Raw genomic sequence first — 25317 nt, 5'->3', positions numbered from 1 at the left:
CATGTATAATTCCTCATGTTGATTCATGTCATTTGTTACATCACTACTAGCCTGTGTTACTATGTGCTTATGTAATTTATGTAATTATGTGTAATACCTCCCATATTGATGGATTTATGTATACCTGTTTCAAGTGAGCCCCTTGAGAAACCCCGCTAATCTAATTTGATTTCCCATTTCCTTTGGTGTTTTCATCTCCCTGAGATGTCAGGGAGGGTGTGATCACCTCCTTTTATGGTGTTTTCACCCCTTTTTTGAGCAGTCAGGGAAGGCATGATCACCTTTTTTTTGGGGGGGGTTCTCACCTTCTTGAGAAGTTAGGGAGGTCATGACCACTTATGTTCCAACCAAAAAAAAGCGGGAGATGTTAGGATTCTTACAAGGTGCTAAGTAAGTGGAATCGAGGGGACAATGGTTAAATCTAGTTTAGCACTGATTTAATCCTACAATAAATAATGGTTTCCTAGTGATATAATGATTGGAGTATACTCAGCGTGGAATATATAAGGAGGAGCTGTCAGGGCCAGAAAGGACAAGTCCACTAGAAGCTCTCGGAGCCTCACCCAGGATTCAGTCAAGGAGATGATTCACAAGCCAGAGAAGGCAATTTAAGCTCTCAGAACCAAGACTACAGAAGGCCTCTAAGAAAAACTAGCCAAGCTCCAAGTGAAGGAGATAAGACTTTGAAGGAGACAATAAAGGATGTGGACTTTAACTCCTGGCTGCAATTGGGGGGCTTACTGAACTGAAATGAAGGCTGCTCCCAGAAGCCCCCCAAGAAATATTGCATTTTAGAGAAGAATATTATACCATTACATTCATATACCACAACTTATTCAGTCTTTCTCCAACTGATGGACATTCCCTGAATTTCCAGTTCTTTGCCACCACAAAATATAAATATTTTTGTACATGAAGGTTATTTCCACTTTTTTATGATCTTATTGGGATACAGAACTAGTAGTAGTATTACTGGATCAAATGATATGCACTTCTAACAATATATTTAAATGAGACTCTGCTTCTGAAATGAAGGAAGCACTTCAGGTTTCAATTGTTTTCAAAGAAAATTCTTAGGACTTGTAAGTTTTCAGTTTTTCCAATGTGGTGTGCTCTAAGAAGAGAAGTGCTTACCTTCTCCTGGTCTGTATTCTTGTCTGTGATTTACCACAAATACTCTTTTCTGCTTTAGTAATTTTGAGCAGGGTCCTAGTTCTCTTGCAGCCACAAACTCAGTGCTAGTACTGCTCCTCATTCTGGGATTGAGACCCTGGCCTGGGTCCCAGGTCCAAATATGAGCAATAGAACAGAGCCCTGCTCCCACGCAAAAAGACCCCATAATTTTCTTCTCATCAGTTGTTTGAATCCCTTATCATCTGCAGGCTGTGAAGTTTGGAAACCACCTTTGCTATCACTGATTCAGTTGACCCCAACATAGAGCTAAAAGCTCATGAATTGACCTGAGTATCCCTGAACCTACTTTAAGGAAATTGCATAGTCAACCACTAAGATGTGAGTAAGGGAAATGAGGATATCAGTTTGACAGAGATATTTAGGGAATTCATCTAAGGGAGCCATTTATAATGAAGCCATCAAGCATCTTTTGGGGTCTTTGAGTAAACTTTTGATCCAGGGACACCTCTCTATCTCATTATCTTATCTAATCTTATTCCAACCTCTTCCTAGCCTATCAGTGAGCCTCCTTGCATTCACCTTTGTGGGATTAGACTCTCATTAGAACCTATGATTGAAGACTTCCCTGGTTCAGACTCACTCACTTTACAGGGAACTAAGTAGGCTTTTCATCATTCTCATTAAAAATTTTAAACATTTCAGAAGCTCCTAATGGCATAAGTGGTATCCCAAGATCTGATTCTGAAGTTGCTGCAGAAGTCTCTGAGCCTGAACCACATTCCATTTCCTGGATTAACAAAAGGGATGCCATGGCAATTCCAGAAGAAAGGAGCAGGAACAGAAACTCTACAAGTGAGTGGGCAGCAATAAAAATTATAAAATTTGATGGAGGGAAATCCTAGAAGTTCTTTGTGTAGTTTTCAGATCCTCTTAACAATTTGGAGTGATTTGTCTTTCAAAGTTCTAAATTTTCAACTCTCTTATACAACACTATTATTTCTTTCTTGATGCCTCTGATTTCTAACCAAATTTCAATTTCTCATTTCCATTCTTTGTTTTTGTTCCATGATGATTTGGGGATCCCATAGAACCTAATGTTTTGCTTTACCATTCAGTGAGGATGTTCGTGTCACTATACTTTGGCTTTACATTTGTTCATTGTATTATGTCCTTTACCATATTCTTTTATTATTTCTGTCTAAGTCTAGTGGTTGGTTACTGGGAAGCAGGAGGGCTAAGCTATCTTAGTCTTTTTGCAGGTGTGCTTTCCTTTGTTTGAGAATTTTGTTGTTATTTTATCAAGCTTTGCTATGTTAGGACCTTTCCCATGCATTGTTTCTGATTTTCTCCTATTCACACAACTAGAATTAAATGAGTTTAAGGAACTCTTTCCATTACAGAGTGAGATTCTGATGGGAAACACCACAATGAGAGGCTTGTATCTCATTTCTCCCTCAGGATTCTTGCCACAAGTCTTTTCATTTCTGTTTTATGTGATGTCAAAACAGGCTCTATATTACTGGTACCAACCTCACTTTTGTCTCTTCAGTTTGCTGAACCTGGCAAAGGGCTATGCTTTTCCCCAATTGTGAGGGTCAAACAAAGTTACTGCCAAGGAAACACTTTGAGGGTTAGCAGAGGAAAAGGAGAATTATCACTTCGTTTATGTTAAGCTCGATGTGAAGGTCTTTTGAAGTCAGTCAGAAGTAATCTATATAAAAAGGAGGTGGGTTACTAATGTGACCTTTTGAGTTTTTATTTGTTTTAATAGAAGTTTACTTATGGGGAAATATTTCCTTCTCAAAATTTTTATTTTATTTTTCAAATTTCTTATTGTTTTGAGATAGTAAGAGTGGAAGCTAGATTCCTACCTTATAACCTATCACTCTTCTTTTTTCTCTAGAAGTCTTTTTTCAGCTCACAATGAAAGAATCACTAAATAGCAGGAGTTATCATAAAGAATTTTGCATATAAAAAGCATTTGTCTAGAAAATAATTAACTTCCAAATAATATGCTGCTCTAAAAATATCCCAACTCAGACATTTTTGATGAAAGCCTTGGGTATAGCTTTCTTTATGGTGAGAATCCAACTAAAGAATTAGGTCAGAACATTATCTAAACCCAATTAACTTCATTGAGAAATGTCATATATATATATATATTTTTTTTCTTTCACAAATACACATATATATTTCCTTTGGACCATTCTCTACCTCCCATTAGTATGTAACTTTTTTTTTTTTTTTTAACCATAACGAGAAGATGAATGGCATAATAGATAGAGAACTGGCTTCTGAATCAGGAACACTTGAGTTTGGGGTTGATCTCAGATTTGAACACAGAATCCTAGCTGTGTGATTATGGACAAGTCACAACCTCTCATTACTCTAAGACTGTTCCAGGCAAGGTCCTTAGATCTAAACTGGTAGAGATAAATTTCCTCCCTTTAAAGTTCATCAATCAAATTAATTCTACTAATTAAATGATATGTTCTGTTCCTGTTTATCCTTTCTCTTCTAATTATTTATCCAGTCTAACAGTTCATGACCATCATCATCACCACTGCCACCACCTTTACGTATATGGTATTTGTCTTTTTCTGTCTTGTTCACTTTCTCCTAGACACTATGTACTCAGGAATAGTTTTCTATAATATGGAATTAATGTCTATTTCTGTTGGTTTCCTGCTACTTAGTGCCCACTCCTTATCTATTCCTGTTGGGTAGTTTTTAGATTTAGGCTTATTATTGCTGTTGTTGGTCATTTTTAATGTGTATTCTCATCCAATTAAATACTATTAATATATTATCATTTGGACATTTTTCCCCCTTGTGCCTAACATTGCCCAAATCCTCATATTCTAGTTAGTAGACCTTTAAGTGACATATTGGAGTCTTGACTTGAATGGAGGCAAGAACATATGAGTTCTGCTTTGCTTTAGACATTTACTAGTTGTGCAGTGTAGACAAGATCTTTGTATGCCCCAGTATCATCATCTATAAAACAGGGAAAATAATATCACTTACTTTACAGGGTTGTTGTGAAGGTTAAATATGACAAAATAAAGGACTTGCAAATTTAAAGCATTATATAAAGATGACCTATTGTTAATATTACTTTTGATGATGATGATGATAATTATATGCAAAATGGGACCTTATGTGTGAACCCCTTTTTAAAACCCTAACAACATAGTATGAATAGATGAATTGGTAATATATTGTCCCTTTTTTTTTTTTTTTTTTTTTTAAGGTCAACATTTACAATTCCTTGAAAGAGACACAATCTTTTGAATAGAAGTTGGATAAAATCATCTGTTGGATAAACACTATTGTGATGTAGAGCTCAACTTCTCTGATTAGAACTATAAGAACAACTAAGTTTAGAAGGAAGTAGTGACTAAGATGTTGAGAAGTATGTATATCCTCCCTTGGGAATGATATTGATTGAGATTTACATCGTCCTGTTGTTTTTCCAAGACTTTTTGATTGCTTTATTCCTAGGGTATTTGAATCTAATCCAGGACAATTTTATCAATCTCTGGCTTGTGCCTACTTGTCAGAGTGATAGGTTGTGTCCAAAATCATAAAGTTTGATACTGAACTCAAGTTTTTTTCACAGGACAGTAAAGATAACCTACTAGTCTGTGATTGTTCTACTACAGGAATTACAATGAAGAGATTTAGTGAATAAAGTCATATTCCAGGGAAAATATGGCTTGGGAAAAGAAAGCAAGAATTTTTAATGGGATACAAAAAGATTTTGGAGAAAGAACAAAGTGTCCAGACATTCATGATTTTTTTTTCAGATTTTTGCTTGTCCTGAGCATGCTTGTCTACTGTGACTCTCCAGATCACATATATATTTTTAGACTGATTCTGATTGCTTCATGACACCAATTTATATGGTCATTTCATATCTCTCATCTTTAGATATTGGTTATTTCTAATAGCACATTAAATTTCTATTCATATGTCACTTATTTTGCTATTTTCTGATCAATGGACATTTGCTTTTATTGCCAGTTTTTGCTCATTTCAGGAAGCATTGATGTCAAGTCAATCGACGAGCATTTTATTATGCATCCACTCTGTATCAATCACTGTGCTAAGTGCTGGAGATAGGGAAAAAAAAGGCAAAAACAGTTCCTTTCCTTAAGAAGGTCATAGTTTAATGGGAGAGACAACATTGGGGATAATCTTAGGAGGCACCAGCATTAAGGAAGGTTGGGAATGGCTTCTTTCAAAAAGTCAAAAGTTTAGTTGCGATTTGAGTAATGCCAGGGAATCCAGGATAGAATGATCAGCATGGAGAATAGTTAGTGAAACTGTATAATCATGAGATGAAATGTTTTGTGCAAGAACAGTAAAAAGGTCAGTTCCACATATTGAACTGAAGAATGCCAGGCGAAGCATAAGTGGTTAAAAAAAAAAAAAGTAGAAACATAGGAAGGACACAGTTCTGAAGGACTTTAAAAGCTGAACAGAGAGTTTTGTATACTTTCCCCTTGTGTTTACATCCTCCTTTTGACACGAGCAAAGACATAATTAAATCAAAGAGAATAACATAAGTAAATACTTTAAGACTCATCCATTTCCTGATCTTGCTGCCTGGTGAAGGCCAGAACCACAGTGAAGATTTTGATCAAAATTGAAGAATAACCATGGTGAAAACAATCCCAAATATAGTTTGTTGAAGGATGCTGCTTGATTAGGGTGGATGATCAATGAAGATCAGAGGAGAGGAAGCAGAGGATCAAAGAAATGAGGAGCATATGGCAGAGTTCAAATATTGGTTTAAATATAGGATTATCTCAATTCTTCACAAAGATTATTAGAATTGGAGTTTTGAGTAGTGAAAAGGAAAAAGCCACAGAGGTCAGAGTGATGAAGAATATTACTTTGAAGAAGCAATAATCTCTTTGTTATTGACATAATGATCTTGGCACATCACACAGTCATCCATATCTATAAAAAACAAAGAGATTCTCAGAATTTCCATGTCCAACAACATTCTTACACATATTCTCTTCCATATTGAAGAAAGCTATAATTGCTTTAGTTTTAATTTTTTTTTTTTATCAAGCTTGGCAACATCAATCACATGAATATTTAAATATATGAAGAACAAGAAAAGGATCCTACATGAAACATGGACTTTCATTATATAGTTCTGAATATTAAATTGAAAAAAAAATTAAGCAAAGCATCTTGCTTGTGTCTGTTCCCTTTTAAATTTCCTTCTCTTTCCTCTGTGTATTTCACTTTTAAAATAAATGCCTCCTTCTTCTCCTCCTCTTCCTCCCCCTCCTTCACTTCCTTTCTTCTGTCATCTTTCTTTTTCTCCTCCTCCATTATTTTCTGTTCCTTCTCCTTCTACTCTTCCTTATTCTTCTCTTCTTCCTCTCCTTTCTCCTCTATGCTATAAAATAAGAACTTAGCTTAGACGCTGCTGAGCCCCTTCCATCTCTAAATCTCTGGTGTTGTAATAGTGATTTGCCTTTTGAGTTTGTTGATGAGGCACATTCCTAAGGAATCTGGAGAGGACAGATTTCAAAGGAAAACTTGCTTTATTCTCTAGGTCACTTTCAAACTTGCATTTCTGTAGAGGGCTGAAACTCTGAATCAGACAAGAGAGCACTTAAGGCTACCTATTCTATGTGGGACAATGGCTCTAATAGCATATATTTGGATGATAGCTCTCATCACCATTGGGGCTTGTTGAATGTTTAATAGTAAGATAATTGTAGGTATGGATTTGAGAGCAAGGGAAGAGACGTCAGAGTCACTTGGTGGCAGGATAAGGAGAGAGGCTGGAGGCTCAGGACTCAGAATCCAGGATACATCTTTGGCAAGCCATGTGGTAGCTTGCCTGCCTCCTTCACCTCTCCCCCTAAAGACCAAGTATTTTGATTTATCCTGACCCTGGCCAATCCTGAGGCTCTCCAGGGAGCTAGCCCATACTTTACACTTTTCCACTCCAATCTCTTTGTTTCCACATCACAGTGTCACATTAACACCACCAAGCACAAATCAATTCTTGGCCATAGACTAAGGAAAATTCACTTAGTTTTACAGTAATGACATGAGTAGAAGCACAAAGCCAGACGACCCTGCCCAGGAGATGAGTCTGCAGATATTGAGGTTAACAGGTGTAAAAGGGATAGCATTAATTGAAAAATGTGGCCCAACCTAGAAACCTATTTTATTTGCATGGTTTGTCCAATGACTCACCCATTTCTAGAACAGCAGTGAGGATTCATAGCACAATAATTACCCACCGAATCAAATAACTCAATGGCTGTAACTCAACCTCTCCAGACATTATAAATCAAATCACTTCTATAAACAAAGTCAACAACAACATACTAAAAGCCACTAAATTACCCACCCAACTCTCAGGGTATTCCTCAGTAGCTATAGCTGCAGTATAACCAAACACCACCAATATACCCCCTAAGTAAAACCAAAAACACAACCAGACCCAAAAAAGTACTATTTAAACTCACAATAATAGCACAACCCAAACCCCCACTAGCTACAAGATTCAAACCCCCATATACAGGAGAAGGCTTAGAAGCAAAAGCTACAAACCCAAAATTAATAACAAAGACAATAAGAAAATTATCATCATTTCCATAGTAGTTTCAATATGGACTCTAACCATAATCTATGGCATGAAAAACCATTGTTGTACTTCAACTACAGAAACTAATGACTAATCTACGTAAAACCCACCCACTAATAAAAATCATTAATCACTCGTTCATTGACCTACCTGCCCTTCCAATATCTCTGCTTGATGGAACTTTGGGTTTCTTCTAGGAGTAACTCTTCTAGTTATCCAAATTCTAACAGGCTTCTTTCTCACAATACACTACACCTCCGACACACTCACTGCTTTCTTCTTGGTAGCCCACATTTGCCGAGACGTCAATTATGGATGACTAATCCGCAACCTCCATGCCAACGGAGCTTCAATATTCTTCATAGAATCTCTTCAGATCTGGCCACACTCACCTGGAGTGACTCAGCATACTCTCAGAATCTCAGAACGCAGATGCAGCTCAGCCATTGCTGTCCTGCTAGTGCCTCACTACAGCCCCTGCAGTCGGTAGAGGAAGCTCAGTAATACTATCCAGTGTCTCTCTCCCCCCTCCCCCCCCCAAAAAAAAAGGAGACTGCATTTTTTATTTTTGTTATTTGTTTTCTTTTATTCTTCTTTGACAAAATGAGCAAAAAATTTAAATGGGCTCTAACTATTGACAGCTTCTATATGGATAGACAGCAGACCTTAAACCCTGAGGAGACTAAAAACAGACTGTCTTCAGATGAATCCCCAAAGGAGGATATGATCTGGTCCTCAATACACAAAACGCTCATAGAAGAAATTAAAAAGGCTCTCACAAGAGAACTAGAAGAAAAATGGGCAAAGGAAAGGGATGTTTGGCAAGAGGGTCTGGATAAGTTATCCCACTCATTTTAAGATACAGTGGATAAAGAAATCAAATCCTTGAAAAACAGAATTAGTGAAATGGAAAAGGTAAACAACTCCAAAGAAAACAGAATTAATGAATTGGAAAAAGAAAATAGCTCTCTAAAAAATAAAATTGTCAAAATGGAAAAAAAAAATCCAGAGGACAAAACAACTCACTTAAAAACTCAATTGGACAATTAGAAAAAGATATAAAAAAAGTGAGTGAAGAAAATAATTCCTTAAAAATCAGAATTGAATAAATGGAATTGAATGACTTGAGGAGACACCAAGAATCAGTCAAGTAAAACCAAAGAAATGAAACAATGGGAAAAAAAATGTCAAATACCTTCTTGGAAAAACAGCAGACCTAAAAAATAGATATAGGTGAGATAATCTGAGAATTATTGGACTTCCTGAAAAATATGTGAGAAAAAGAGCCTAGACACTATTTCCCAGGAAACTGTCAAAGAGAACTGCCCACATGTTATAGAAACAGAGGGTAAAATAGATATTGAAAGAATTCAATGATTTACTAAAAGGGACCCTAAAATCGAAACTCCAAGAAACATAGTGGCTAAATTCCAGAACTATCAGATGAAGGAAAAAAAAATACTACAAGCTGCTACAAAAAATCAATTCAAATATAGAGGAGCCACAATAAGGATTACTCAGGATCTAGCAGTGTCCACAATAAAGGATTGAAGGGTCTGGAATCTGATATTCTGAAAGGCTAAGGAACTTGGTATGCAGCCAAAAATAACTTATCCAGCTAAAATGAGCATTTTTTTTCCCCAGGGAAGAAGATGGACATTCAATGAAATAAATGAATTTCATCTATTTCTGATGAAAAAACTGGAACTAAACAAAAAGCTTGCTCTCCAAATATAGGACTCAAGAGAAACCTAAAAAGATAAAAAGAAATGTTGGAACCATATTTCTGTTATAAAGATATATAAAGAACACATGTATAATTTGTTCTAGAAACTCGAGGTGGAAAGGAAATTGTACCAGAAAAAGGGTAAAGTGGGGGTATTACATCTCACAAAGAGACAAAGTAAACCTATTATATCTGAGAGAAAGAGTGGAGGGAGATGAACATAGTGTGTATCTTACTCTCATCAGAATTGGCTTAAAGAGAAAAATATTAGACATATTCAATTTATGGTGAAACTTCTCTGCTTCATTCAATCAATTGAAAAGTGGGAGGGGAAAAGTGAAAAGGGAAGGAGTAAACTAAGCAGAAAGAAATACAGAAATTGTGAGGAAAAGAGGTAAGATAAGAGGAGGAACTCTAAGATAGGGGGAGGGATACTAAAAAGGGAGGGTTGTGAGAAGCAAGTGGTGCTCACACATTTAATACTGGGGAGGGGGGGGAGAGGGAAAGAAAGGAGAATAGCATAAGCAGGGCTTAACAAGATGGCAAGCAATACAGAATTAGTCATTTTAATCATAAATGTGAATGGGGTAAACTCCCCATAAAGAGGGATTAAATAGACTATTAAAAGCCAGAATCCTACAATATGTTGTTTACAGGAAACACACCTGAAACAGGGAGATACATAGAGAGTAAAGGTAAAAGGTTGGAGCAGAATCTACTATGCTTCAGGTGAAGTCTAAAAAGTAGGGGTAGCCATCCTGATCTCAGATCAAGCAAAAGCAAAAATTGATCTAATTAAAAGAGATAAGGAAGGACACTATATCTTGCTAAAGGGTAGCATAGATAATGAAGCAATATCAATATTAAACATATATGCACCAAGTGGTGTAGTTTCTAAATTCTTAAAAGAGAAATTTAGAGAGCTGCAAGAAGAAACAGACAGCAAAACTATAATAGTGAGAGATCTCAACCTTGTACTCTCAGAATTAGATAACTCAAACCACAAAATAAATAAGAAAGAAGTCAAAGAGGTAAATAGAATACTAGAAAAGTTAGATATGATGAATCTTTGGAGAAAACTAAATGGAGACAGAAAGGAGTACACTTTCTCAGCAGTTCATGGAACCTATACAAAAATTGACCATATATTAGGACATAAAAATTCAAATTCAAATACAGTAAGGCAGAAATAGTAAATGCATTGTTTTGAGATCACAATGCAATGAAAATTACATTCAATAAAAAGCCAGGGGAAAATAGACCAAAAAATAATTGGAAACTAAATAATCTCATACTAAAGAATGATTGGGTGAAACAGCAAATCATAGACATAATTAATAACTTCACCCAAGAAAATGACCATAATGATGTCATACCAAAATGTGTGGGACAAAGTCAAAGTGGTAGGGGAAATGTCATATGTCTAAAAACCTACTTGCATAAAATAGAACAAGAGAAGGTCAATGTTACAACTAAAAATACTAGAAAAGGAACAAATTAAAAACCCCCAGTCAAACACTAAACTTGAAATTCTAAAAATAAAAGGAGAGATTAATAAAATTGAAAGTAAAAAAAAAAAAACTATTGAATTAATTAATAAAACTAAGAGTTGATTCTATGAAAAAACCAACAAAGTAGATAAACTCTTAGCAAATCTGATTAAAAAAAGGAAAGAGGAAAATCAAATTGTTAGTCTTAAAAATGAAAAGGGGAACTCACCACCAAGGAAGAGGAAATTAGAGCAATAATTAGGAGTTACTTTGCCCAACTTTATGCCAATAAATTCGATAACTTAAATGAAATGGAAGAATACCTTCAAAAATGTAGTTTACTCAGATGAACAGAAGAAGAAGTAAATTGGTTAAACAGTCCCATCTTAGAAAAAGAAATAGAACAAGCTATCAATCAACTCCCTAAGAAAAAATCCCCAGGACCAGATGGATTTACATGTGAATCCTACAAATATTTAAAGAACAATTAACTCCAATGCCATTTAAACTATTTGAAAAAATAGGGATTGAAGGGGTCCTACCAAATTCCTTTCATGTCACAGAGATGGTAGTGATATCTAAACCAGGTAGGTTGAAAACAAGAAAAAAAATTATAGACCAATCTCCCTAATGAACATTGATGCAAAAATCTTAAAGAAAATATTAGCAAAAAGATTGCCAAGTAGGATTTATACCAGGAATGCAGGGCTGGTTCACTATTAGGAAAACTATTAGCATAATTGACTATCTCAATGACCAAATTAACAAAACCATATGATCATCTCAATAGATGCAGAAAAAGCATTTGATAAAATCCAACATCCTTCTCTAATAAAAACACTTGAGAGTATAGGAATAAATGGACTTTCCCCTAAAATAGTGAGGAGCATCTATTTAAAACCATCTGTAAGCATCATATACAATGGAGATAAACTTGAACGATTTCCAGTAAGATCAGGAATGAAGCAAGGTTGCCCACTATCACCATTATTATTTAATATTGTATTAGAAATGCTAGCCTTGGCAATAAGAGTTGAGAAAGAGATGAAAAGAATTAGAGTAGGTAATGAGGAAATCAAATTATCACTATGATGGTATACTTAGACAACCCCAGAGATTCTACTAAAAAAGCTATTAGAAATAATTCACAACTTTAGCAAAGTTGCAGGATACAAAATAAATTTACATAAATCCTCAGCATTTTTATACATCACCAACAAAATCCAACAGCAAGAGACACAAAGAGAAATTCCATTCAAACTAACTGTCAATAGCATAAAATATTTGGGAATCTATCTACCAAAGGAAAGTTGGGAATTATATGAGCAAAATTATAAAACACTTTCCACACAAATAAAGTCAGATTTAAATAACTGGAAAAATATTAAGTGCTCTTGAATAGGCCGAGCAAATATAATAAAGAGGACAATACTCCCTAAACTAATCTATTTATTTAGTGCTATACCAATCAGACTCCCAAGAAACTGTTTTAATGACCTAGAAAAAAATAACAACAAAATTCATATGGAAGAACAAAAGATCAAGAATTTCAAGGGAAATAATGAAAAAAAAAAATCAAATGAAGGTGGCGTAGCTGTACCTGATGTAAAACTATATTATAAAGCAGCAGTCACCAAAACCATTTGGTATTGGCTAAGAAATAGATTAGTTGATCATTGGAATAGGTTAGGTTCACAAGACAAAATAGTCAATAACTATAGCAATCTAGTGTTTGACAAAACCAAAGAACCCCACTTTTGGGATAAGAATTCATTATTTGACAAAAACTGATGGGAAAATTGAAATTAGTGTGGCAGAAATTAGTCATGGACCCACACTTAACAGTGTACACCAAGATAAGATCAAAAGGGTCCATGATTTAGGCATAAAGATCGAAATAATAAATAAATTAGAGGAAGATTGGATACTTTACCTCTCAGACTTGTGGAGGAGGAAGGAATTTGTAACCAAAGAAGAACTAGAGATCGTTATTGATAACAAAATAGAAAATTTTGATTATATCAAATTAAAAAGCCTTTGTCCAAACAAAACTAATGCCAACAAGATTAGAAGGGAAGCAACAAACTGGGAAAATATTTTTAAAGTTAAAGGTTCTGATAAAGGCTCCATTTCCAAAATATAGAGAGAATTGACTCTAATTTATAAGAAATCAAGCCATTCTCCAATTGATAAATGGTCAAAGGATATGAACAGACGATTCAGATGATGAAATTGAAACTCTACCCATATGAAAAGGTGTTCCAAATCACCATTGATCAGAGAAATGCTAATTAAGACAACTCTGAGATACCACTACACACCTGTCAGATTGGCTAAGATGACAGGAAAAAATTAATGATGAATTTTGGAGGGGATGCGGGAAAACTGGGACATTGATGCATTGTTGCTGGAGTTGTGAAGGAATCCAACCATTTTGGAGAGCAATCTGCAATTATGCCTAAAAAGTTATGAAATTGTGCATACCCTGTGATCAGCAGTGCTACGACTGGGCTTATATCCCAAAGAGATACTAAAGAAGAGAAAGGGACCCGTATGTGCCAAAATGTTTGTGGCAGCTCTTTTTGTGGTGGCTAAAAACTGGAAAATGAATGGATGCCCATCAATTGGAGAATGGTTGGGTAAATTATGGTATATGAATATGTTATGGAATATTATTGTTCTGTAAGGAATGACCAGCAGGATGAATATAGAGAGACGTGGGAAGACTTACATGAATTGATGTTGAGTGAAATGAGCATAACTAGGAGATCATTACACACTTCAACATCAATACTGTATGAGCATGTATTCTGATGAAAGTGGATATCTTTGACAAAGAGACCTAACTCCGTTTCAATGGATAAATGATGGACAGAAGCAGCTACACCCAAAGAAAGAACACTGGGGAATGAATGTATACTATTTGCATTTTTGTTTTTCTTCCTGGGTTATTTTTACCTTCTGAATCCAATTTTCCCTGTGCAACAAAAGAACTGTTCGGTTCTGCAAACATATATTGGATCTAGGAATACTGCAACATATTTAACATATATAGGACTGCTTGCTATCTAGGGGAGGGGGTGGAGGGAAGGAGGGGAAAAATTGGAACAGAACTGAGTACAAGGGATAATGCTGTAAAAAAATTACCCTGGCATGGGTTCTGTCGATAAAAAATTATATATTAAAAAAAAAAAAGAAAGTGGATATCTTTGACAAAGAAAAAATCTAATTCAGTTTCAATTGATCAATGATGGATAGAATCAGCTACACCCACAGAAGGAACACTGGGAAATGAGCGTGAACTGTTTGCAGTTTTTGTTTTTCTTCCCAAATTATTTTTACCTTTTGAATACAATTCTTCTTGTGCCCCAAGAGAACTGTATAGTTCTGCACACATTCATTGTATCTAGGATATACTATAATATAATTAACATGTATAAAACTGCCTGCCAGCTAGGGGAGGGAGTGGAGAGAGGGAAGGAAAAAGTTGGAACAGAAGTGAGTGCAAGGGATAATTTGTAAAAAATTACCCATGCACATGTTTTGTCAATAAAAATATAATAATTTTTTTTAAAAAAGATAACAATATTTTAAAAAAAATTATTAGACCTTTGCTTCCCTCATTGAGTTTAACAAGCAAAGGCTAGAGAGATATCTAGTAGGTGCAGCTTCTTTTCCAGGCACTAATTGCATAGGATAGACTAGGGTCCCTTCCACCTCAGATATTCCATGCTTCTGAAAAGTGGTTAAACATCTCTCTGCCAGTTTTTACACCGGAATAATTTTTGACCACAGTAGAAATTTGTTGGACAAATATAAATCCTTCAGCAAGGAATGTGTGAGTTCTTGCTGGGAATTGTGAGAACACGTGTGAACTCCCAGGACAGGTGATGACAATTCCCTGGGGAGCAATTTTCAAATGGGATAGTTACCTTGTGGTCTTAACAAGATAGAGGATCCAAAATAGACAAGTTGAGAGATAAAGGAAAGGAACTTCTATTAAAGTTTCCCAGTCAAAGTCCAAAGAGGATGATAGCATGTCAGACATAGAAGGCCTCATCTAAGTGGAAGGGAGTGGGGGGTGAAGGGGTGGGGAGTTGAATGCTTAGAGAGGGAGTCATTTGACCTAAGAGAATAGAGCTTACAAGAGATGCAGGAGGCATTTCTACTGGATGAAAGCCATTTGAATCTTTCTTTCCATTATTAATACTGTAGACATTGTTAGAAGATCAAATTCCCTAAGTGTGGAGCAGAGCAGACAATTGAGACAGGTTTGAGAGCCAGATCTTTCCTTGACTTGCCCATGAGATCTTGACTACATTTTCCTTGGAAGAACCTTAGGAAAGAAAATCTTGGGTCTTAATCCAGAAATTCAACTAATAGGACTTACAAAGTTAAGTATTGAACATATATATATATATATATATATATATATATTTTTTTTTTTTTTTTGCTGGTTTTTTTTTTTTTTTTTAATTCTTCTGTGATAAACAGGGAAGCAGAAACCCAGGCAAGAAAGGATGTTTGATTTGGTTTAATTTCAGAACAATGAACCATACTTCACTTTGTTCATTTTTTCACATAAAGGATATATCACAAGTCTTACTAGGATTCATGATTCCCGAGGTCAGAGAGCCATCTGTATCTCTTTAAGAAGCAAGAAGAGTAATGCAAGGCAGATACCATGAAGATCAGGTCATGAATCCTAATATGAAGATTTCAGAGGCTTTTGTGAAATCAAGAAACTGTGGTAAACATTGGCTTTTTTGATGTCATTTACACATGTCTTCGCTTGCAATATTTCTTCTCTGCCTAACCTTGCTGAATTTCTGCCCAACCTTCTTTGCATTGACTTCCCTTGCAGACTGCTGCATACCAGAACAAGAGATGCAACTCACCAGAGGCTGCACACCCACACCTGAGAAGGATGAGAAAGAATGTGGTACAAAGAGAAAGTGGGAATGGGATGAAGAAGGAGTCTTGAAGAAACGTCCCGTCAGCAAAACCCTCCCAGCCCAATTGAGCTTTGGGCTCAATTTAAGTTGAACAAATATGTCAGGTGCGAGGATATCAACATGTTCTCCTTTGAGTTCAACTTAACCCATGCACAGGTGAGAAAAAGCTCAGCCATTACTTTATTTCTTTTTTTTTTTTTTCATTACTTTCAATACAACAAATTGGTTATGCTGTGAGAACAACTGTCAGCACCACCTTTCTTGAAAGGGAAATAAATCAGTTGCTATGTGGCTCTGTCTTCCCAAGCCAAAACAACTTTCTCTAGCTATCGTTTCCCCATACATGTCATATCCCCTTTTAGATTGTAAGCTCTTTTGAGAAAACAGACTGATCCTTTCGTGAAAAGCGTGGGCAAAGCCATTAGAAAAAAAGGAGTTATGTACTATTACGAACAAAACATGATTCCCAGTTTTTCAGTGATTCAAAGCAATCCCAACAGACTTTGGACAGAAAATGCCATCTGCAGCAGAAAAAAGAACAATGGAGATTGGATGTCAATCAACATATGCTATGCTATGTTCACTTCTTTTTTTTCCCCTCTTCAATGGCTTTTGTTCTGATTTTTCTCTCCCAACATGACTCATAAAGTAATGTGTATTAGAAGTCACCATTAGTAAGAATGAGTATTCAAGGCACCGAGAATGATTCAAATGCAAACTATGTCTTGGGAGAAACCTGTTCTTCAGCTCATTCTAGGGAGAAGGACCATTAAAAAACCCTCTACCTCTTTCCTTCCCTTTCTTATTTAAAACCTCATGTTCCCTTTGGCATTGGGGAGGATGAACCTTTATTCTAAATATTTGTTTTGGTTCTTAAGCCATCAGATATATAAATGTGTAAAATGAATGAAGGACAGAAACCCAAGATTTGTGTTGCACTTTTGTTAATGTTTGTAGATTCAGTGTATGTGTGTGTGTGTGTGTGTGTGTGTGTGTGTGTGTGTGAGAGAGAGAGAGAGAGAGAGAGAGAGAGAGAGAGAGAGAGAGAGAGAGAGAGAGGTGGTGAATGGATATGCCTTTCCACAAAACTAAAGACATCTTGGGGAAATAAGATTGTCTTGGTCCTTGGATGTCATTTCTTAGAGTTTTTATGGCAAGTGGGGAAGAGGCTGGTATTAGACTGTTTCAAGTTTGGCAAAGAATCCAGAATCTTGATATCTAGACTAAAAATTTAAAACTGGTAAGCTATTAAAATTGCAAAGGAAGATAAATATCAATGGTTTTTACTTTCATATGTATAAATAAGTGTATATTTATATTTTACAAATACATGCTACATATATATGCATTATATCTATATATATGTATACATATGTATGTATGTATATATATATATATATATATATATATATATATATATGCATGTGTATGTGTATTTGAATATTGAGGGGTTTTTGGAGGGTAAAACATACCCTCATGAATGAAAGGGATATCAATTATTTGGAATATCCCTGAAAGAAAGTAAGCCAAGAAATCTCCACCTACATGACAGCAGAGAAAGTGAGCTGCCCAATAATATGTAAGACCATTCTTGGCTAAGGAGAAAGTCATAGCCTACCTAGTTCTCATTGTTAGCTACTTTTTTGTTTACTTACTTTCTTCCTTTTTCTACATTCTAGTCATTATAGACATAGGAATTCTGTTATCCTCCTTGTATTTTCAGTGCCTAGCAGAATGACCTATATAGGAATGGTGTGACTTGGATTATGATAGTTTCTGAAAGCTGATAACTGTTTCTTCTGTTTATGATGATAATAGTGAAAGAATTCATGGGTTAACTTAATTCCCATTTTTCATTTCATTCCCATAGATTGAAGAGTGGTTCCTTAAACACAGAAAAAAATTGTATGGAAAAAATGTTCTTTGAATACAATGATGGTCAGAATAAATGAACTCAATCAAATTTGTAAATATGGGTATATATGCTTCTACAAATCATGAGTATAAGGAAGAAGAATGAAAACAATGAAGAATAAATAAAGTTGACTCCCAAAGATTTTTTAGACAAAGAGTACATCCTGATCTACTTTCTTTTTTTTCTGAAACATGGGATGCACAAAGTTAGAGAAGCCACCCCAAATGTTCATGGGGACTATTTGTGTCCCCTCTGTGGCAGAACACTGCAAGCTCATATTGGCGTGATCAGCCACAGTCAGACACAATAACTTGATTCTAACATAATGATGTCCCTCGAGAATGAAAGACAACAACCAACCGTTTTCAATGAGACTCCTGGGTATGAGATGTCATGCCATCATTTTGATTTTCAAATACATCATGCATGCCTAGAATAGTCACACTGGAGAAACCCTAAAGGCACATGTATGGTAGAGTTCATCTCTTTAATATTAAGTGTGTTCTGTATCCCCAGTCTTGCTCTCATTGGGAGAAGTCTTGCTCCTCTCCCATGTCTGGAGTGCCTCCCCCCATTATGTCATCCCCATCTCTGGTGGCTCCCCCCACCCTGTCAGAGTGTTCCCCCTCTCAGACCCTGACTCTACCCCTGCCTTGGTCCACCCCCTGTGTCTGAGCTACCTGTATATATGTCATTGAGAACTCACATTGTTTGCTGGATTCTTGGAGACAACAGTGTCATTCAGCCCTGGGACCAAACCATGGATCTAGTTGGTCCTAGTAAATCTCTTTCTTTCAAATAAAATAGTAATAACTCTGTAATCTCTATTTTGCCTCACTTTCTGCGGCATTAAACTACTGGATCTACCCTAAGAACACACAGACAGCAGACTTGAAAAAATAGTCACTGAGTTGGTGCTGGTATTTTATTGTCTTCTGACCTGATCTTGGCCTCTAATGAGAAGCAGAGTTTCATGGAATGATCATTGTTCTGCTAGTGAAAATCCCTGATTTCCCCTGATGTTAATGTGGTCATTTCAAGTGACCATTGCCATGCCTCTATACTAATTTGGACCTCAATTTCCCTATTTGCAAATTAGTATAATAATGCTTTTGCTCCTTTTTATACCAGACTGCTGTGAATAAAGTATTTTGTAGACTATAAAACTATAAAAGGGCAAACTTCTTATTTAGCATGGAAAAATGACCCCATAACAAACATTTATATCCATTCATCATTCTGTTTCTAAGCTATTCTAATGCTTTCCATTTTTAATGCATCCTTACAATATAAAAATGACAGTTCATGTAAGTCCAGGATTTTGTGAAATCAGTCTGCTCATCATTTCTAGTAGAAGAGTAGTATGCCATTACATTCACATACTATAACTTAATCAGCCCTTCACTAATTAATTGACATCTACTCAATTTCCAATTCCTTGCCACCACAAAAACAATTACTACAAACTTGTGGGTCCTTTCTGCTCTTTTAGTGTCTCTTCGGGTTACAGTCCAAGTAGTGACACTGCTGAATCAGAGGGTAAGCAAATTTTTATAGTCCATTGGGCATAGTTCTAAATCGCTCTCTGGAATGGTTGGATAATTTCACAACTTCACCAACAAGGCATTAGTGTCCCAGATGTCCCACATGCCCTGTAACATTTATCATTATCTTTTCCCTGTAATCTTCATCAATCTGAGAGATTTGAGGTTGTACCTCAGAATTCTTATAATTTGAATTTTTCTAATCAATAGTGATTTAGTGCATTTTTTCATATGGTTATAGGTGGTTTCAATTTCTTCATCTGTAAATTGTCTATTCATATCCTTTGACCATTTGTCAATTGGTGAATGACTTGTATTCTTATAAATTTGATTCAGTTTTCTTTATATAAGGACTTTATCAAAAACACTGCCTGTAAAAATGTTTTCCCATCTTTCTGCTTCCTTCCCTTGGTTATGTTGGTTTTGTTTTTGCAAAAACTTTGCTTTCTTTTCTTCAGCTAAATAGATTTTGTTCTAGCTTTTCCCTTTACTCTGTATGTATCTCTCTGCTTCAAATGTGTTTCTTATAATCAGCATATTGTAGTATTCTAGCTTTTTATCCATGCTGATATTTGCTTCCATTTTATAGGAGAGTTCATCCTTTTCACATTCACAGTAGTGATTTTTTTTCTATTTCCTTCCATACTATTTCCCCCCATTAATATTTCTCTCTCCTTTCACCTTTTCCCTTCTCACTAGTGTTTTGTTTCTGACTCCCACCTCACTCAATTTGCCCTCCTTCCTATCAGTTCTCCTATTTATCCTCCCTTTTTTTCTTCTCCCAGTATAAATCCTTTTCCACTTCTCATTTAGCTTTTATATCATCACATCAGCTTATGTTATGTTAATTTATACCCATCCCCTCTTTCTAGGACTACTCCTTTTAATGTTGTGCCACAATTCTCTTTTATTATGCTGACTCATTTTCCCTAATTATCCTGACTCAGTTTCCCTAACTTGTCCTGCCTAGGTTTCCCTCAATTGTTCTGTTTCAGTTCTGTTCAGTTCTGTTTCTAATTATTCTGGTCAATCCTGCAACACCACCTCTCCCTCCTAATCATGATGATCCAGATAAAGAAAAAGACCTTCTATCTTAGGCATCATCAGAATTTTGGGTGCCTCTCCCCATTCTGCAATCCCAATTTATCAGATGTCCCCCATACCTCCCCCCATCCTGTCAGAACCAGATTGATAGTCCCTTCTGCTTTGACTCCACTCCTGCCTCAGTTCACCTGTTGTTGCACAGTTCTCTTTTATTGTCCTGACTCAGTTTCCCTAAATTGTCCTGCCTCGATTTCCCTAAATTGTGACCTAATTGTTCCGGTCAGTCCTGCAACCACCCCTCTCTCTTAATCATCAGAATATTTGATAAGGATAAAAGATCTTATATTTTAGAATATCAGAATGCCTCTCTCCATCCCAATCACATACTGTCTTATCAAGATGCCTCTCCCAGAGGCTTGGAGAGACTTACATGGAGTGATGCTAAGTGAAATGAGCAGAACCAGGAGATCATTATACACTTCGACAACGATAATATATGAGGATGTATTCTGATGGAAGTGGATTTCTTTGACAAAGAGATCTGAGTTTCAATTGATAAATGATGGACAGAAGCAGCTACACCCAAAGAAAGAACACTGGGAAACGAATGTGAACTATCTGCATTTTTGTTTTTCTTCCCGGGTTATTTCTACCTTCTGAATCCAATTCTCCCTGTGCAACAAGAGAACTGTTTGGTTCTAGAAACATATATTGTATCTAGGATATACTGCAACATATCTAACATATATAGGACTGCTTGCCATCTAGGGGAGGGGGTGGAAGGAGGGAGGGGAAAAAATCGGAATAGAAGCAAGTGCAAGGGATAATGTTGTAAAAAAATTACCCTGGCATGGATTCTGTCAATATAAAGTTATTATTAAAAAAAAAAAAAGATGCCTCTCCCATCTCTGGGGTGCCTCCCCAATTATATCATCACCATCTCCGGTACTTTCCCCTCACCTTATCAGAATCCCATTCCTGCTCTCAGCACCCTGACTCTACTCCTGCCTTAGTCTACCCCCTGTGTCTGAGCCACATGTATATATGTCATTGAGAACTCACATTGTTTGATGGATTCTTGGAGAGGGTAGTCTCCTTCAGTCCTGGGACCAAATCATGTATCCATTTGGTCCCAGAAAATCTCTCCCTTTCAAATAAATTATTAAAAACTCTCTAATTTCTATTTTGCCTCAATTTCTCTGGCATTACACTAAGAGCCCTAAGAATGATGCAATTCTCAAGAATTATGAATATCATTTTCCTGTATTGGGATAAATAACATTTTTTGTTTACTGTTTTATGCTTCTTGAGTCTTGTATTTGCAAATCAAATAGTCTTTTCATGAGAAACTATTAGAAATCCTCTAATTCAATTAAATTTTTTTCTCCTGAAAGATAATGCTCAATTTTGCTGAATAGTTGATTGTTATTTGTAATCCAAATTCCTTTGCCTTATGAATGGCATATTCCAAGCTCTCTGATTCTTTAATATGGAGCTGTTAGATCCTGGCTAATTTTGATTGTGTTTCCTCGATATTTGAATTGTTTCTTTCTGGCTGCCTGAAGTAATTCCTCCTTGATTTGATAACTCTATAATTTAGCTACCACATTGTTTGGAGTTTTCATTATGAGATCTTTTTCAAAAAATGATGGGTGGATTCTGTCAATGATTGTTGTGGAATAAGCTCCAGCATTGCCTTTGTCAGGGAACAGAAAAAGAGGATGTAATTGCCCAATCATCCAGGTGCAGGGGCTTGCGATGTTGTGGTGGAGCTGCCCACTTAGTCAAATGCAGGAAGTTTGGTACTGTAAAATGTTTTGAAATGTAGGGCTCTGAAAAAGTCTTATTCTCAGTCTTGATAAGTCCCAACCAAAAGTTGAAGAGTATTAAGGATCTGCACACATATATTGTATTGTATCCAGGATATACTGTAACCTATTCAACATGTAAAGGACTGCTTGCCTTCTGGGGGAGGGGGTGGAGGGAGGGAAGAGAAAAATCGGAACAGAAATGAATGCAAGGGATAATGCTGTAAAAAATTACCCTGGCCTGAGTTCTATCAATAAAAAGTTATTAAAAAAATAAAATAAACTGAAAAAAAAAGAGTATTAAGGAGATAATCATTACATTATTCTTACTGTCCAGGGGGGGAGGAGGAGAAATTCAAAACACAAGGTTTTGCAAGAGTGAATGTTAAAATGTATCTTGAAGGTAAAAAGCTATTAATTAAAAAAAAAAGTAACAGATTCCACAACAACATTAGTGATTTGAGACTAGTTGGATGGGTGCTAGCTGAATTCAAATCAGGGTTATTAAATATAGAAGTTAACTCAACAGCTATAATTTAAACACGACTCCTCCCTACTGAGTTCAAGATGTATTCCCAAAGTGCTTTTTTAAAAACAATATCTCCAAAGACCCCCAAAGTATTCATTTTAGCAACATGACACAAGGGCAGCTAGGATATGCCATAATACATGGAGCGCCATTGGAAACTAGTATGGCAGGAAGTAGGCATAAACCACACCTAATACTGTATGCCAAGATAAGCTCGAAATGGGTTCATGATCTAGACATAAAGAATGATATTATAAGTAAATTGGAAGAACATGAGATAGTTTACTTCTCAGATCTGTGGAGGAAAAAGTCCTCATCTCTAAAATATAGAGAGAATTGACTCAAATGTAATACCCTTTGATCCAGCATTTTTTCTACTGGACTTATATCCCAAAGAGATTTTAAAGGAGGGAAAGGGATCCATGTGTGCAAAAATGTTTGTGGCAGCCCTGTTTGTAGTGGCAAGAAACTGGAAACTGAGTGGATGCCCGTCAATTGGAGAATGGCTGAATGAATTGTGGTATATGAATGCTATGGAATACTATTGTTCTTTAAGAAGCAATCAGCAGGATGATTTCAGAGATGCTTGGAGAGAACTACATTTACTGATGCTGAGTGAAATGAGTAGAACCAAGAGATCATTATACCCGGCAACAAGAAGACTATATGATGATCAATTCTGATGGACATGGCTTTCTTCAACAATGAGATGATTCAAACCAGTTCCATTTGTTCAGTGATGAAGAGAACCATTTACACCCAGAGAGAGGGAACTGAGTGTGGAACACAACATAGCATTCTCACTCTCTCTGTTGTTCTTTGCTTGCATTTTGTTTTCTTTCTCAGTTTTTCCTTTTTCTTCCTTCTTGATCTGATTTTTCTTGTGCAACAAGATAACTGTATAAATATGCATACATATATTGGATCTAACATATATTTCAACATGTTGAACATATATTGGACTACCTGCTAGCTAGGGGAGGAGGTGGGGGGAAGGAGGGGAAAATTTGGAACAAAAGGTTTTTGCAAGGGTTCATGTTGGAAAAACTATCCATGCATATGTTTTGTAAATAAAAATCTTTAAAAAAAAAAAACAAAAAAACATGGAGTATCAGGTCTGGAGTTAAAAAGACTGCTCTTCTGAATTCAAATTTGGCCTCAGACCCTTCCTAGCTGTGTGACACTGGACAAGTCACTTCCCCCCATATATCTCAGTTTCCTCCTCTATAAAATGAACTGGAAAAAGATATGAGAAACCATTCCAGTACTTAGCCAAGGAAACCACAAATGGAGTCACAAAGTTTTGCACATAACTGAAACAACTACAGTTTACATAACACACATGACTTTTATTTAATATTGACATTTTCCTGGTGATGTTATATGACTACCAAAAACAACAACCACCAAAAAACCCTACAGACAAATTTCCAAAGAATAAAGATGCAATTGATCTAAAGACCAATGGAAAGACTCATAGTGGATACAGATGTAGAGTGCAATAAGCTAACCAGGATAATTGAGACAGGGAGGTAATGCTAACATTACCTGACATTTCCAGAGAGTTATAAAGTTTACAAAGAATTTTACATTATTTATTTAATTTGATCTTTATAGCAACCCCATGAAATAAGTAACATATGAGGAAAATGAAGTATTTCCAAGAATAAGAGACAATTTGAGGTCAGCCAGTTAGTAAATGTCAGAGATGATATCTGAACTCATACTTTCTGGAATCCAAGTCTAGCCCTCTATTCACTACTTTACGTTATCTTGTACATTTTTAAAGGCAAATATGATTGCCCAGAAAGGCAGCAAGTTCAGTAATATAGTGAGAACAAGAAGAAATGAATAATAATAATAATAATGGTTCCAATAATAATAATGCCAATAAGAATTATTTATTTAGTTCTTTACCCTTTTGATATACAATTACATTTTGTATTCACAACTATCTTTGATGGAGGGGCTCAGAAGAAGTTTTCTCAGGCATTGAGAAAGACCCTTACAGAATGATATGGACCATAATTATAGAGGGTAAGACAGCACTTTGATTTGTAATCAGTACGATGGAAGGACTACCACTCTGATGAGTGCCCATTCAAGTGCTTAGACTCTCTAAACATCTGTGTCCCCCAGGTTTTTCATCCCTTTCAGTCTTTTCTAGGATTGTGACACTTCAGGGATCTATCTGTGGTGCCTAAGGGACTGAGGAGCCAGGAGCCAATTCTCCAGGCCCCTCATTTCATCTTCTCTGCTCCTGAGAATGGATGTATTATTGACATTTAAGCTCCTGGCTTCAAATTATCTTTCTTCTAGAGGAGAGAAAGGGAAGAAATCGAATTTAAGGTCCTCAGTACTACCATCTATACATCTGCATAAGGATTGTGTGAATGAGAAAAAGCAATTTTCGTTGTTTTTACCCAGGCTATTTAGGGGTGTTGAATGTGTGTGTGTGTGTGTGTGTGTGTGTGTGTGTGTGTGTGTGTGTATCTCTGTGTGTGTGATATCTCCATTTCCTTCTTAACCTATGGTGTCCAGAAG

General features: G+C 36.1%; 1 protein-coding gene and 1 long non-coding RNA gene across 2 annotated transcripts in view; both read left to right on the top strand.

Moving 5' to 3' along the window:
* The window catches only part of CD163 (CD163 molecule), a 53052-nt gene extending 47939 nt beyond the window's left edge, over window positions 1-5113 (top strand). Inside the window, exons 16-17 of the mRNA XM_051963110.1 lie at window positions 1837-1986; window positions 4388-5113. Of these exons, the coding sequence (XP_051819070.1) occupies window positions 1837-1986; window positions 4388-4428 (191 nt within the window). The 3' untranslated portion in view covers window positions 4429-5113. The remainder of the gene's footprint in view (window positions 1-1836; window positions 1987-4387) is intronic.
* Window positions 5114-15483: 10370 nt separating this feature from the next.
* LOC127537870 (uncharacterized) lies at window positions 15484-18659 on the top strand. The gene is made up of 3 exons (XR_007947629.1): window positions 15484-15728; window positions 15843-16089; window positions 17804-18659. It is a non-coding gene; the product is annotated as an uncharacterized LOC127537870 (long non-coding RNA).
* Window positions 18660-25317: the final 6658 nt, after the last annotated feature.

Source organism: Antechinus flavipes, chromosome 5, assembly GCF_016432865.1.
Source record: "Antechinus flavipes isolate AdamAnt ecotype Samford, QLD, Australia chromosome 5, AdamAnt_v2, whole genome shotgun sequence".
Lineage (NCBI taxonomy): Eukaryota > Metazoa > Chordata > Mammalia > Dasyuromorphia > Dasyuridae > Antechinus > Antechinus flavipes.
Note: the sequence above shows the minus strand (reverse complement) of the source record. Positions and strands in the feature narration are given on the sequence as shown.